General features: G+C 28.8%; 1 protein-coding gene and 1 long non-coding RNA gene across 3 annotated transcripts; one reads left to right on the top strand and one right to left on the bottom strand.

Annotated features, from left to right (window-relative positions):
- Window positions 1–2,544: 2,544 nt before the first annotated feature.
- Window positions 2,545–4,434, top strand: LOC112708249 (GDSL esterase/lipase At1g74460). Its single transcript, XM_025760427.3, has 2 exons — window positions 2,545–3,324; window positions 3,400–4,434. The coding sequence occupies exons 1-2, from the start codon at window positions 2,827–2,829 to the stop codon at window positions 4,129–4,131; spliced, it is 1,230 nt and encodes a 409-aa protein (XP_025616212.1). The 5' UTR covers window positions 2,545–2,826; the 3' UTR covers window positions 4,132–4,434.
- Window positions 4,435–5,581: 1,147 nt separating this feature from the next.
- LOC114924335 (uncharacterized) lies at window positions 5,582–12,001 on the bottom strand. Of its 2 annotated transcripts, XR_003811527.2 has the most exons (6): window positions 11,704–12,001; window positions 11,499–11,593; window positions 11,219–11,422; window positions 10,682–10,775; window positions 6,890–7,031; window positions 5,582–6,756 (listed from the first exon to the last, which is right to left on the bottom strand). It is a non-coding gene; the product is annotated as an uncharacterized lncRNA (long non-coding RNA). The 2 variants fall into 2 exon arrangements; XR_011865068.1 differs by lacking the exons at window positions 5,582–6,756; window positions 6,890–7,031; window positions 10,682–10,775 and having other exon boundaries at window positions 10,964–11,422; window positions 11,704–11,862.
- Window positions 12,002–14,263: the final 2,262 nt, after the last annotated feature.

Genomic DNA, 14,263 nt, shown 5'->3' with positions numbered 1-14,263 from the left:
ATCATGACAAGTTTAGTAATTCCTCTTCTTTATCTATTTTATTATATAAAAATTAAGAGTAATGTTACATATACAAGAATTTTTATAATTAAATCTAATTAAGTTGATGTAAAGTCCAACAGAAAAAAATATATGTACATACGTCACTATTTTTTTTATTTTTCGCACTTTCTGCAGCATATAAATTTTGATCGGAGAACATAAAACTTTATTGATACAATAGACAAGTTTTTGAAGCATATCACAACAAAATTTACATATAACACAAATTTATTGATATAACACATAAAAATTTACACATAGCAGACAAATTTTTGCTGCAAAAATATATTTTATCAGTTGGGTGAGTCAATATTCTGTGTATATAGTCTTCTAAAAATTTTTATACTATACATCAAAATTTTTATTCTATGCACCAAAATTTTTGTGATGTACACCAAAATTTATGTATTGCACGTGTTTCATTAGTATAATATACAGATTTTTGTATATAACACACAAATTTTTGCTACAAATATATTTTGTTAGTTGGATGAGTCAATATTTTGAATACGTAGTCCTCAAAATAATTTTGTGCTGCACATCAAAATTTTTGTGCTATGCACTAAATTTTTGCACCAAAATTTATATGTTGTGTGTATTACATTGGTGTAATATACAAATATTTATATCTAGCACACAAACTTTTGTTGTCAATGTATTTTATTTATTGGGTGAGTCAATATTTTTAGTATGTAGTCTTCTAAAAATTTATGTACTGCACATCAAAATTTATGTGCTATACTCTAAGATTTTTGTCTTGTATACCAAAATTTATGTAATATTTGTATTTCATTGGTTGAGAGAAGAAGAAGAAAAAAACGACGAGGACGAGGACGATGATAATAAAAAAGGATGAGAAGGAAAAAAAGAAAGAAGAAAGAAAAAGAAGAAGAAGAAGTGGCGGTAGCAACTACAGTAGTAGTGTCAGTAACGATGATGACAACAATGTTAAAGAAAGAAGCGCGTAAATAAAGAAAATGATGAGACTGAATAACAAAGAGGAAAAAGAAGAATAAGACTACAATAATAAAAAGCGCATAAAAAAAAGATGATGATGACGACGACGATAACAAAAAAGAGAAAAAAAAAGACCACAATAACAAAAGAAGAAGAAAGTGTATGTCACCTGTATTTGGAAAAAAAGAGCGTACGAAAACTTAATTAAAAATTTGGTTTAAAAAATGATTGGACACTTAGCATTACTTAGCATTATTAAGTCATTGAAAAATTGAATTTATACCGTATAGTTAGTTTTTATTATGCCAACGGTAACGGTGGGTACGATGGAGTAGATTGGGTCCCGCCCTATGATGATGGAGTCTCGTTACTTTCATGACATTTTATATGATGCTAGTGCTACTACTCCTCCTCCTCTTCCCACTCATCCAATATTAAGTAGCATGCAAGGTTGGTTGGTTTTAACTAAGTTTGAATTTGATATGGATGTTGTAGAGCGTTGTGATGAAGAAAGTGATAATGCAGAGAATGAATACGTGGATAATGCATGGAAGGAAATGAGCAAGGATAAGGGTAAGGATAAGAAGGGCTTAACAAGGAAGAGCATTTCTGAGTGCTTCTACATGCCCATAGCAGAAGCGGCGAGACACCTCAAGGTGGGTCTCATACATCTCAAGAGAAGGTGGAGGGACTTAGGCATTCAGAGGTGGCCTCACAGGAAGCTCATGAGTCTTCAAACCCTAATCAACAATCTGCAGCAGCAGCAGGAGGAGGGAGTTGATGAGGATGAGAGCAGCAGAATACTTGCAACTGGAGACCACACCAAAAGGCTAAGACAAGCATGCTTTAAAGCCAACTACAACAAGAGGAGGAAGCAGCCAGTGCAACCAAACATCATGATCCTCATTCTCACTTTAACAAACCCCTTTAATTAGGCAGGTATATATCCTACCCTAGCTTGGCTTGTTAGCTTTTTTGCGCTATCTATATATCACTAAGAATATGAATCCATGGTGTGGTTATTATTGTTGGTAGATGAGCTAGTTTCAGCGTTAGCTTAGCTAGCTTTTTGTAAGTAATTAAGCTAAGTGGCTAGAGAATAGTAGAGATTGATACTTTGCATATTAGCTTATTTTGAGCTGTTAGTGTATGTCTTCATATATAATCTCAACAAAATAATGAAAATATACATTCATATATATTAGCTTATTTTGTTTTTGTTTCTTTTTTTTGGTTTAACTCTTGGTTTGATTTCTGCCACCAACATGTTGAACTTAAATCCCTAGAGTTAAATTTGGACGACTTAACACTCTTTATTTATTTATTTGACTTGGAACTTTGAATATAGATTATGTTTATCTTGCTTTCAATTTATGTAATTTTAATGCATATCATGCTGCTACATTTTCGTTATTTTTTCTGGAATAATAATAATAATAATAATAATCTTTTAGGAAATCAATTCTTTTTTAATCAATAACTAGTTTATAAAAAATGGTTGGACAAATTTTAAGGGAAAGAAAAGAGAAATTGCTAGAAAGAAAATGGGTTCCGATTCCTGTGAAAAGCAAAAATCACAATGTGCGCTGCTGAACAACATAAAGGCATTGGCGCAGTGGCCCATTTTAAGAAGATATTTGGTCCAACACTCCAGCGTAACAGATTATGCATGGTTGAACAAGATTGTAGACGATTATTTAAAAGGAAGGGAGGTTTTGGAAGCAATGGGGGAGGGGTGTGGGAGTTGGGTGCACTTACCATAATTAACAAATTAAAAAGTATGAGTGAATATCCGAGGCGGGGCCGGGGTAGTTGCAGTAGGTTTGAATGAGTAGTAATATAGTTGCAGTTGGTTTATCCAACAATCTGGCAGTGGACGTCATCATCATCATGTTCATATATATTGAAAAGGTCCTAACTAAGCATGCAACATTTGTGAGAGAGAGAAAGATGAAGAATAAGTTGGTGGTGGCAGCGGTGGGTGTGATAGTAGTAGCAGCAAGCCTAGTGTTAGAAGGATGCGAGTGCAGGACAGTGCAATTCATATTTGGGGACTCACTGTCGGATGTTGGAAACAACAAGTACCTGTCCAAGAGCCTCGCTCAGGCTAGCTTGCCGTGGTACGGCATTGATTTCGGAAACGGGCTCCCGAATGGCAGGTTCTCCAATGGGCGCACTGTTGCCGATATCATTGGGGATCAAATGGGCCTTCCAAGGCCTCCTCCTTTCTTGGACCCATCCTTGACTGAAGATGATATTTTGCACAATGGCCTCAATTATGCTTCTGGAGGGGGCGGCATTTTGAATGACACAGGCACCTATTTTGTAAGCCAATTAATGGATGGATGAATTATTATATTATATTCTCACTCATACTGATTGTTGCTTCTTGCATCGCAGATTCAGAGGTTCTCTCTCTACAAACAAATTGAGCTGTTCGAGGGGACACAAGAACTAATAAGAGAGAAAATCGGGAAAGAGGAGGCAGACAAGTTTTTCAAGGAAGCAAGGTATGTGGTTGCACTGGGCAGCAATGACTTCATAAACAACTACTTGATGCCCGTATACAGGGACTCATGGACTTACAATGATGATACCTTCATACAATACCTGATACAAACACTGAGAGCCCAACTCACGGCTCTGCACGCATTGGGTGCAAGGCAGCTGATGGTCTTTGGGCTGGGCCCAATGGGCTGCATCCCCCTTCAGAGGGTGCTTTCGTCCTCCGCCTCCGGGGGCTGCCAACAGAGAACCAACACCCTGGCCCTTAGCTTCAACAAAGCTGCAGCCAAATTGATGGACGACTTGGGGAAACAACTTGCCAATTCAAGCTTCAGATTTGGAGATGCTTACGATGTTGTCAGCGATGTCATTTCCAACCCAAACAAGTATGGTTTTGAAAACTCAGATTCACCTTGTTGCTCATTTGGGAGGATACGACCCGCTCTCACCTGCTTACCAGCTTCAAGGCTCTGCAAAGACAGAAGCAAGTACGTATTCTGGGATGAGTACCACCCCACAGACAGTGCTAACCAGCTCATAGCCAATGAGCTTATCAACAAGTTCGGCTTCTTGCGTCTTAATCAATCTTCATCTTCCCCTTCCCCTTCCCCTTCCCCTGCTAATTGATTGCTTTTCCCCAAACTATTTCATAATTTGTATTTGCGTTTCAGCTTCAACAAAGATGACTAACTGTAAGAGAAACAGCTTATCGCATTAGGAATTAGCTTTAATTACTGCAACGTGGATCTCTTTGATATGATTGATTGAGTAAAGGTCCAGAAATAGATGTCTAAATCAGGATCGAGGTTTTGTTACTGCCTTACGGGTGTATTATTGTGTGCTCATGTAATATTATGTGTTTGGCAAACACTTTGGGAAGGAGAGAAGCACGTTTGAACTTTTTGAAAGCTTTACTTTTATGTTTGGCCATTTTTATCTTCCTGAACGCAGAATTGATTATGCTTATAAACGCACGTTTAGGAGAAGCTAAAATTTGTAGCTTCTGCATTTTACGTTCATGGTTGCTTATTGTCTTTAGAAAATTAGGTAAAAAAATTATTTTTTTTTTACCAATTCTACCCTTCATTTTCTTTTATAAAAAGAATACCAATAATTATTACATTCACAATAATTCTTTGTAGTTCTTCTTACTTCTTCATAGTTCATTCGTTACAATTTTTTTTTCCATTAAAATAGTTTAGATTTATTTTAATCACTAGCAAATTGAATATTTTAATTTTTTATTATTTTTAATACTCATTTTTATATTTGAATTTTTATGTTTTTTATTGTATTTTTTACTTATTTTTTTTATTTATATAATAATATTTTTATATTATTTGTGTAATGTTCTGATTTCTCATGTTATATTTTTATAAGTTTTTTTTATCATTTACTATACTATTTTTTATATGTATATTTTTTATGAATTTTTTTTGTTTGACTTTGTTCATATAATTTTTTATTTATTTTATTATATTTCTTTTATTCATATGACAAATGTTGTTGACTTTTTTTAGGATATTTTTATTATTTTTTTTCATATGAATTCTTTTTTTTTATCCTTTGCTGCATTATATTTATGTTGTGTATAAAAAATTTTTATTTTTTTATTTGATTTTATTCATACGAATTGTAATTATTATATATTACGTTTATTATCAAAATTTTGTATAATATAAATTATGATCATATAAAAAATGACAAAATAAATAAAAAATTAATTATAAGTAACAATAAAGTCATAAATAATGAAAATTTATAGTCTAAAAAAATACTAAATTAAAGAGTACTAACAGTACTAGAAAAATTATAGAATATTTTTTTGTTTGATATTATAAAATTTATAGTACTCTCTTTCATATTTTTTTATTGTATTTATTTTATTTATATGATAAATATTTTTTATATTATTTTTGTTAGTGTTTTGATTTTGCATATATATAAAAAAAATTATTTAAATTGATGTCTTTTTTAGTAATTTTTCATCTAAAAATGATTTTGAGTAGTATAATTTAAACAATATTTATTTTACTATAATCAATTTTGATATAAAGATTGTCAAACATAAATCAAGTTAACCCAAAAACTTACTTTTCATCAAAATCAATTTTACAAAATTAATTCTATGCTAGTTTGCAAACTGTCATCCAAACACACACATGATCACTACTATTACATTTTATGCATCATGGGCCACCTTTAGTTGTATTCTTCACCTTCTTTATTAAAAAATGGCCTTACAATTTACATATATTTTAATTTCATGCAACACCCCATACATGAATAACGAGTTTCTGATCTTATTCACTACTGCTATAATATAAAAAATTTTATCAATCCCATTAGCAATTAAATTTCATAAACTTGCTGGGATAGATTGTAATTACGTATCAGACTTTCTAAGACATGATTTGGTAATGGCCGTTCTATTAGGGAAAGCAGGGGAGGCAAATGTTCTGTTCCCACGACTTCGTTCTATTAGTGTGTTGGAAAAATTGTAGATACATGATGACATTACCTGACATGTATTATGTCAAGTTGATAATTAAAAATTATTAGATTAAATAATATATTTTACTAAATAATTATTTAACGATTTTCAATGGATGAATTTTTACCTTTCTTATAACATATATAATTATGCAACAAACTTCGGGCTCGCAATGAAAATTTTCTTTTTTCTTTATATTTACGTATTTTTTTGAAAGGCTGGGCAAAAACATATACTACTGTATATAGGCATAATGCCACGTGTTTCTCACATAAAGTATTATTGTTTCTACACCAAATATATAGTTTATTTTCTTATGAATTATTATTGTTTTAAACAAGACCAAAAAGAGCGTAAAATTTTCTGCACCAGTACTGAACAAAAGGATAAGTCCTAATAAATATTCAATACGTTGAGTTTCTCCCTTTTTCATGGGAATCAAATTAGGTGAAAATAGACCGGTTAGATTTGGAGTATAAAGATAATTATTTAGTCAGAGTCTACCCTTTACTAATAATGTTATATTAAGAGCTTTTGTCTAAATTACTCTTGTCCAAAACAGTCAAAGTAATGTGAGAACTGTTATTTTTTTGGCCTGATTAGACCAATTCACCTGTTTCTTTTCACTTATTTAGACAAAAATCTAAAACCAAGAAAGTAAATAACTAAAACACTTTGGAGATCAGACTTTACCTTACCTTGGATGTGGTTGAAGCCTTGGCGTAATGACAATTTATTTGCTTTGTCAGCAATTACATCTGTATTCAAAATTTAATTGAAATCAAGTACTTGATAAAATTTTTTAAAGTATTATATTTTGTGTATATAAGCATATAGTGTAGGTGAGTTTGTAATCTTGTAATGTTTAGAAATAAAAGTTGTTCGACCTACCTGAAAGAAAAAGCTTCTAAATTAGTTGGTTTCGAATACCATGAGCTTTCAGAAAACTTCTTCCACACCTCATATATAGAGAATACTTCCTTCGGAATCCTAACTACTCCTTGTTCTTCATTTTCCCTTCCACTATATTGTTCTGCACTTTCCAACGAGGGTACCATAAAATTGGTCTTACGATATTTCAAAAAAAAAATTGAAAGCAACTCTCACCTTTGTTATTCAAAATATCCTAATTATTCCTAATAGCTTCCTCGTCCTCTTATATAATATAATATTAGTTATGAAAAAAATATTCTAGTGTTTAAAGTTATATTCAAGTCTCAATTTAGTCTTTAAAATTTTAATTATCTTAGTTTAGTCTCTAAAATTTTTAAATTTTAATCATGTTAGTCTTTACGATAATTTTTATTATAAAGTCAATTAAAATTTAGAGACTAAATTAAAACAATTAAAATTTTAAAAATTAAATTAAGACTTAAATATAAGTTCAGAAATCAAACCGAATATTTTCTCACTAGGTATGATTTTCTGTGCTTGTTCTCCACCCGTATATTCATCTCTAAGTTTACCTTGGTGCTTACTTGGCTATGTAACGACCAAGGAGTAATGTTATATGCGTCATGAACTTTTACTTTTAATATTAAAAATAATTGATAAAAATTAAAAATATATATATATATATATATATATATATATATATATATATATTATATTATGTACAAAGAACGGACAAATCTGTATGACTTGTATCTAAAGACATGAAAAGGGATGTTTTTATGTCAGCAGTAGAAGCTCAAGTCCACGAAATTGTTGATCTTGTTGTGATTTTCTATTTTTTTTTATTCATCTAATCTTCTTATTATCTTATCGGATTTCTTATAACTTATAATATTTATATAAAAGATTTCTATTAATTAATTTATAACTGATTTTTAAACATCATGTTAAGATTGATCTAAACCAACTCAGTATATATATATATATATATATATATATATATATATATATATATATATATATATATATATATATATATATATATATATATATATATATATATATATATATATATATATATATTATATTATATAATGGTACAAAGAACATTTATTTATACTGAGAATGTTTCATCTACAATTTATTTACTTCTAAAATGACTAATAACCAAATTTACATATAATATACAAATAATTTAAAAAATAATTAGAACATATATATAAAACATAAATCAAAGTATCATATCATTTAATTTGTGTAGAAAATATAACAACACATATTACTTTCATTGTTTTTTATATATTTACAAAAGATTATTCATACCAATCTTTTGATGTTTCATAAATATAGTTGTTTCGCTTTATGTTTGTTTAATTTGGACACAGATATTGTATCAATAATTTTAATTTGACTCCTCTCAAAAAAATGAGTTCGATTCAAAATTTATTAATTTTAATGTTGAAATAAATTTTACAAATAGTGAAAATATATTCAGTGGTGGAGTTTAGTTTAGATAAGGGGGGCCATGGCCCCCCCAAACCTTTTATAAAAAAATTAGTAAGATTTTTTTAAAAGATAAAAAATAGTTCAATTGGTTTACATACTTTACTATGACTTAAAGTACTCAATAAATTCAATAAACAACACTCTCTCTACCTTTAAGTTCAAATATAAAAAATTAGATATTTTTATTTATTTAATTTAATATTATTTTATATTTTACTATTTATTTAATTTAATTTTTTATATGATAAAAAATAATAGAATATTCAATAAGTATTAATATTATTGTATTTGTATAAATTGATAAAAAAATTCAATAAATATTATAAATTTTAATATTTGTCCTTCTCACTTCTTCTTTACATATTCTATAGGATATATATTCCAATTTTTATATAAAATAATAATAAAAAATTAAAGAATTAATACATTTTTTAAGAAGAAGGCTAATATTTAAAAAGGAGAACATATAACTTTTACAATATCAACACATGTAGATAGTTCTTCTATTTTAATGAATCACGAAGAAAGTGAGATACATCCTTCAAAAGTTCAAAAGTTACATCTGATGAGTTTGACCTTAATTTTTTGGAACGAGACTTGAAAAGGGCTTTAAATTTGGCAATATCATCCAAATCAGAGAGATGAAATTAGACGAGTTTATCTTAAATGGAGTTTATATCAAAAGTTTTTTGACAATTATTTTCTATCATGCCCCCCAAAAATTTGTTTCAAGTTCCGCTACTGAATATACTGAAATTCTTGGATTGATAATAATAAAGGGTACAAATAAATGTTTACCATGAACAAAAGGTTAAAGTAAAATAAAAAAAATTGTAAATTAAGAGTTAAAGAAAAAAAGAAAATTGCTCAAACAAGTAAAACGAAGAATAAAGTTAGATTTTTTTTTTGTTCACGGTATCTTCCAACATGATAGATTAAGAGTCTGTTACTGACCAATAAGTTGCTGCTATATGTATAAAACGGAATTTAAACCCCAACACTTATTTAAATGAACTAATGAACCCAATTTGGTAGAACAAAGTTAGAAATTGAATCAACAAAACCGAACTAAAAAAATGGTTAAACAAATGAAATAAATAAAATGAATTGATTCCTTACACTCGTATGTATTTGCATTCTATAATTTTCTATTGAGTCAGTGTGACTGAGAATTTACAAAATTTTAGTGTGATTTTGTGATGTTAAATGGAAGTCCCTTTTCACTCTTTTGATTCTCATATTTATAGAAAAAGAACTCTACTGAGATATTTTCTTTGGCATTCATTAACCTTTACTCACCTTCTCTCCATTACTTGTTCCTCACAGACAAGCACCCACGTTCTCGCTGCAGCTTGATAGTCAAGTAATACTTCTCAAGTAATGTTTTCACGTTCGTCGTAATTGGATAAAATTGTATTTACACATGTAACCTTTTTGTTTAGTCTTTCGTATCACCTATAACTTTACTCTTACTTGATTAAATGTCTTTAGATTTCACCATTGACATGCATCGACATTCTATTTTTAGTCGAGTTCAAATTTGGTGCCAATAGTCAATAGTGGTGTTTAATGGCAAAAATAATATTGAATGCATAATAATATCAATGAAAAATTTAGATGTCCAATATTTTTTTATCTTATTTTTAAGTTGACACTAATCAATTTTTGTAAATTAAAATGTTATTCTTTAAAATTTTTAATAATAATAATAACAAGGATCAAGATATTTTAAAGTAAAGAGACTTATAAAGTAAAAACGTAAGTATTTAATTAATATTAAATTAAGATAATAAAATTTATATATGATAAATTAAAAATTATAAATTTAATAATAATTAATCTCTTGTTTTATTATCAATGATTTATTTTAGAGTATCTAAATTCTAATACTAATATAAAGAAGAAGAAGTTGTATAAAGGCTATATATGTTGTGGTATGGACAAGTATGATTGTATGTAGGAGGGACTTAAGAAACATTATTGTAAAGCTAATAAGGTTGAAGTGAATGAACAGTAGTGTAATATAAATAAATTATGTGCAAATAAATTAAGTGCTATGTTAAGTAACCAAAGTAACCTATGATTTTTTTAAATAATATGAATAATAGACTCTAAAATTGACCAAATTCAAGTAAAACACACTACATTTCTAAAATTATTCACTTAAATCTTAATAGAGGAGTATTAGAGGACGAGCAAATTTTGTGATTTGTAGCCATTAATTAGCTATCATTGGTAATTTCAATGATGTGATATTTCATCCAAAGGTGAGAGATCACTCACTTTGCTTTTGCAGATTAAATGCTGGACAGATTTTAATAAAACTGGTGGCCCTTAGACTTTTCCATCCTTGATATTAGAATAACTATCTGCACACCTAGTAAATTGAACATTCAATATATCTATTATTCACATTGTTTAATATTTTCATTGTCTACCTATATTTTTTCATAAATTAATCAATAATGTCAAATGCACATTAAAATTAATTATTAAAATTAAAAGTATAAAATATATATTAAAATATAAAATACATATTAAATTAAATTAAACATATACTTATAATTTTAATAGTCGATTTTATGTTGTGCATAATTTTTTTTAAATCAATATATAATAACAGAAATTTAAGTGACAGACACAGGGTCGCGTCTCAATTAATTAATAATTGATACTCATCTTCATCAGTGCAGCTTACATTTTTGCTTCCACTTAAGCAAGTTATTGAGAAACTAGTTTAATTTATTCCCTAATAACACTGAATTAGCATAACATAATAAAACATGATATTCATTCATAATATATAGTGAAAATTCATACGTAGAGGCAGACGCCACATGGGTTGATTATGGTCGATCAATACACAACATTGAAATGCTATGGAGATGGTGGTTTTGGATTGTGACGGTCATTAGACCCTGTAGGTGGGTAGTCATGCAGTTCCAACAACCCCATCCTCTCGGTATTAACGGCTGAACTACTTCTTGTCTCCTCCAAGTCTCTTTCTCTGATGATGACAACTTCCTGTGCATTATTATTATCAATATTGTTACTAAGAAACGATGCATGCATATATAATTAGTATATTAATTTAACTTACTCGTTGTAGGTTAACGTTGTGGTTGTTGATATTCTCCACCGCCAATAAAGCAGCATCAACTTGGGGACCTTTATGCATAATAAGGCTTTGGGTTCCTGTTTACAAAATTACAAATGTATATAGGAGAAGCGAGCTAGAATTAGAACACGATCGATTGTGAATAATTCAGCAATTGATTAAAATTATATGATAGTTTTGAATTTACTTGTGATAGGGACTGCTCTCGTCAAGCATATCAGATGACAGAGAACAAGCGAATCATTGCGGTGCCTTTCATCATCATCATCATCGTTAATATTGTAGCTTAGCACATTATGCACTACTTCCTTATAATGGATGGATATATAACACACACTACTTAGTCTAGATTCGTTTAGTTACGTTGCTTTCTACTAAGCTAGTACTCCCTATTTATACATGTAGATTTGTATCAGATTTTGTTATTTATATTTATGGAAATTAAAATAAAGTGGATGATGGGAAAAAGCAATTATATATCATATCATATGCATTGCAAGGAAAACTCCAAAAGGTGGTAGGAACCCGTCATTTCTTGGAAGAGGATGGGAAAGGGTAAAGATTTTGTTCTGTTAGGTGATGGACTTCTTAATTAATAGTACAAATTAGGAGGTTAATATTTTTATTAATTCACTAAAGTATTATTTTAGTTTTTAATGTTTGGGTCAAATTTTAATTTAGTTTTAACATTCTATTCTTGTCATAAAAAACTTTAAATAGGTCAATGTAGTTTTATGATTAAATTTGACACTAACCATAAGACGAGTGACGTAAACGTTAATAATATTACTAATTAAATTATATCTTTTTTCATGTATTAGAAAACAAAAGCCAAAATCTTCTTGTGGCACTTTTCCTCATTTTTTTTATACAAAACTTTATATCCTAACAATCAATTATTAACGTTTTAAAATTAAAAGAAAAACTTTTATATTAGTAATCGTTGATAGATCAATTTTACTTAGATATCTAAATCAAATATTATTGATTATTCAATATACAAATTAGTTATTTTAAATTTAATGATAAGATAATATTGAATCCATTTAAAATTTTTTTAAAATTGAAATAGATCATTTAAAACATTAGACACCAAATTAAAATTTGGTTCAAATATTAAAAACTAAAATAATATTTTACTTTTATTAATATTAATAAATATTTTATATCACTAATGTTTTATTTTTATTATCTCATTAGAATTTAAGATTTAAAATTTAGAATTTAAAATTTAATATAAAAATATCTTCTTTAATTAAATATTGATAAAAATAATAATTTTTCCTTATTTAATTAAATATTGATAAAAGAATAATAATTTTTTGTTGATCATATGATATTATTATTATTACTATTATTATTATTATTATTATTATTATTATTATTATTATTATTATTATTATTATTATTATTATTATTATTATTATTATTATTATTATTATGTGGCAACGAAAATGCGAAGTGGAACGCGTGACACGAGAGTTGTCGCCTTGTCGGGGACGGGTGATAAATTAAAACCCAACCGAATATGCCACCCTATTAACACTAGCCAGAAGAAAATATATGCAAAGTCAACAATTGAAGCTCTAGTAAAAGTAAAGAATGATGATAGGTACATAACCAAAGAATTAACTCACTCTTCACTAGTCTTCATTCTGGTGGTCACAATTGAATGTTATTATGTTATTGCATTGCTAGTGGGAGTAACACTTTTCTACACTACCACAATTCAATCAATAATTTTTTTGAAAAACATTAACAACCACCAATTAAATTAAAGAGAGATTAGACTCTGCATATGCCACTTTTGTGATTGAACATCTAACCCAAGACAAAAGACAAGAATAGAGAAAAATATCAATTTGGTGCTACTCCAATAAACATTACACATTCCCCCCTGCTTTTTCTTCCATGTGCTCTGTCTTTAACAATTGAGTAGATACATTTGGCACTTGGCAGTAACCAACATACATATTATAAGAGTTTCAAGTGTATGTTTGACCCTAGAGAGTAGAACTAGTTAAATTAAATAAACTTGCACACTCTCAGCTCCTATATGGTAGGTCATTATTTCATTGTTAATAAAGTCGGATTTGGATGACGGTAAATTACCTTGTTTGATTTCCAAAAATATTAGAGGAATAATGAGAAATATAGTCAAACTTATTCTCAAGTGGTGCGTTCTCTTATATTGCACTAGAAGTCTAGCTGGTAAGAAAAAGTATAACAAACAGGTTTTAGTTAGTTAACACTAGTTAATTTTAAAATTTAAATTAAATAAAATAATTTTAAAAAATTGAGTGTTGTTAATCGAAAAAAAATAATTCTGTAAGTAATATTACATGTTGACGAAACTCGAAAGTCATTTAATTTCAAACTAGTAATATAAACGCACGTGGAGTTGTGGGATAGAAAATGAAAGGCAAATGGGCTCAAAGGAAAGGGTAGGTGGTTACGTTTGTAAATAAAAACAAAGTTATTGCCTTATTGGGGAGGTGGAAGCGTGGAGGACAAGTGTTTTGCTTGCTTGCTTTTTTGAATGTCCACACATTATTACTTTTGGAAACCAAATACCAGATTCAACTTCTGGGATGGAATTTCATGTGCATACACTTTCTTTTCTTTTGAAAACGAAATGGGTACTTCCAGACAAATAGAGCTGCTAATTCAAACTAGAATTAGTTTTAAATTCAACCAAGAAAAGTCACAATAACCAGGTAAAATTTATCGTGCGGTTTGATTCCCAC

This window comes from Arachis hypogaea, chromosome 8 (assembly GCF_003086295.3).
Source record: "Arachis hypogaea cultivar Tifrunner chromosome 8, arahy.Tifrunner.gnm2.J5K5, whole genome shotgun sequence".
NCBI lineage: Eukaryota > Viridiplantae > Streptophyta > Magnoliopsida > Fabales > Fabaceae > Arachis > Arachis hypogaea.
Note: the sequence above shows the minus strand (reverse complement) of the source record. Positions and strands in the feature narration are given on the sequence as shown.

What these genes read in the sequence shown, in the direction of transcription:
- LOC112708249 (XM_025760427.3), top strand. Translation starts at nt 2,827, where the DNA reads ATGAGTAGTAATATAGTTGCAGTTGGTTTATCCAACAATCTGGCAGTG. An exon ending in ATGACACAGGCACCTATTTT is followed by an intron (nt 3,325 to 3,399) that starts GTAAGCCAATTA and finishes CTTGCATCGCAG; the next exon opens with ATTCAGAGGTTCTCTCTCTA.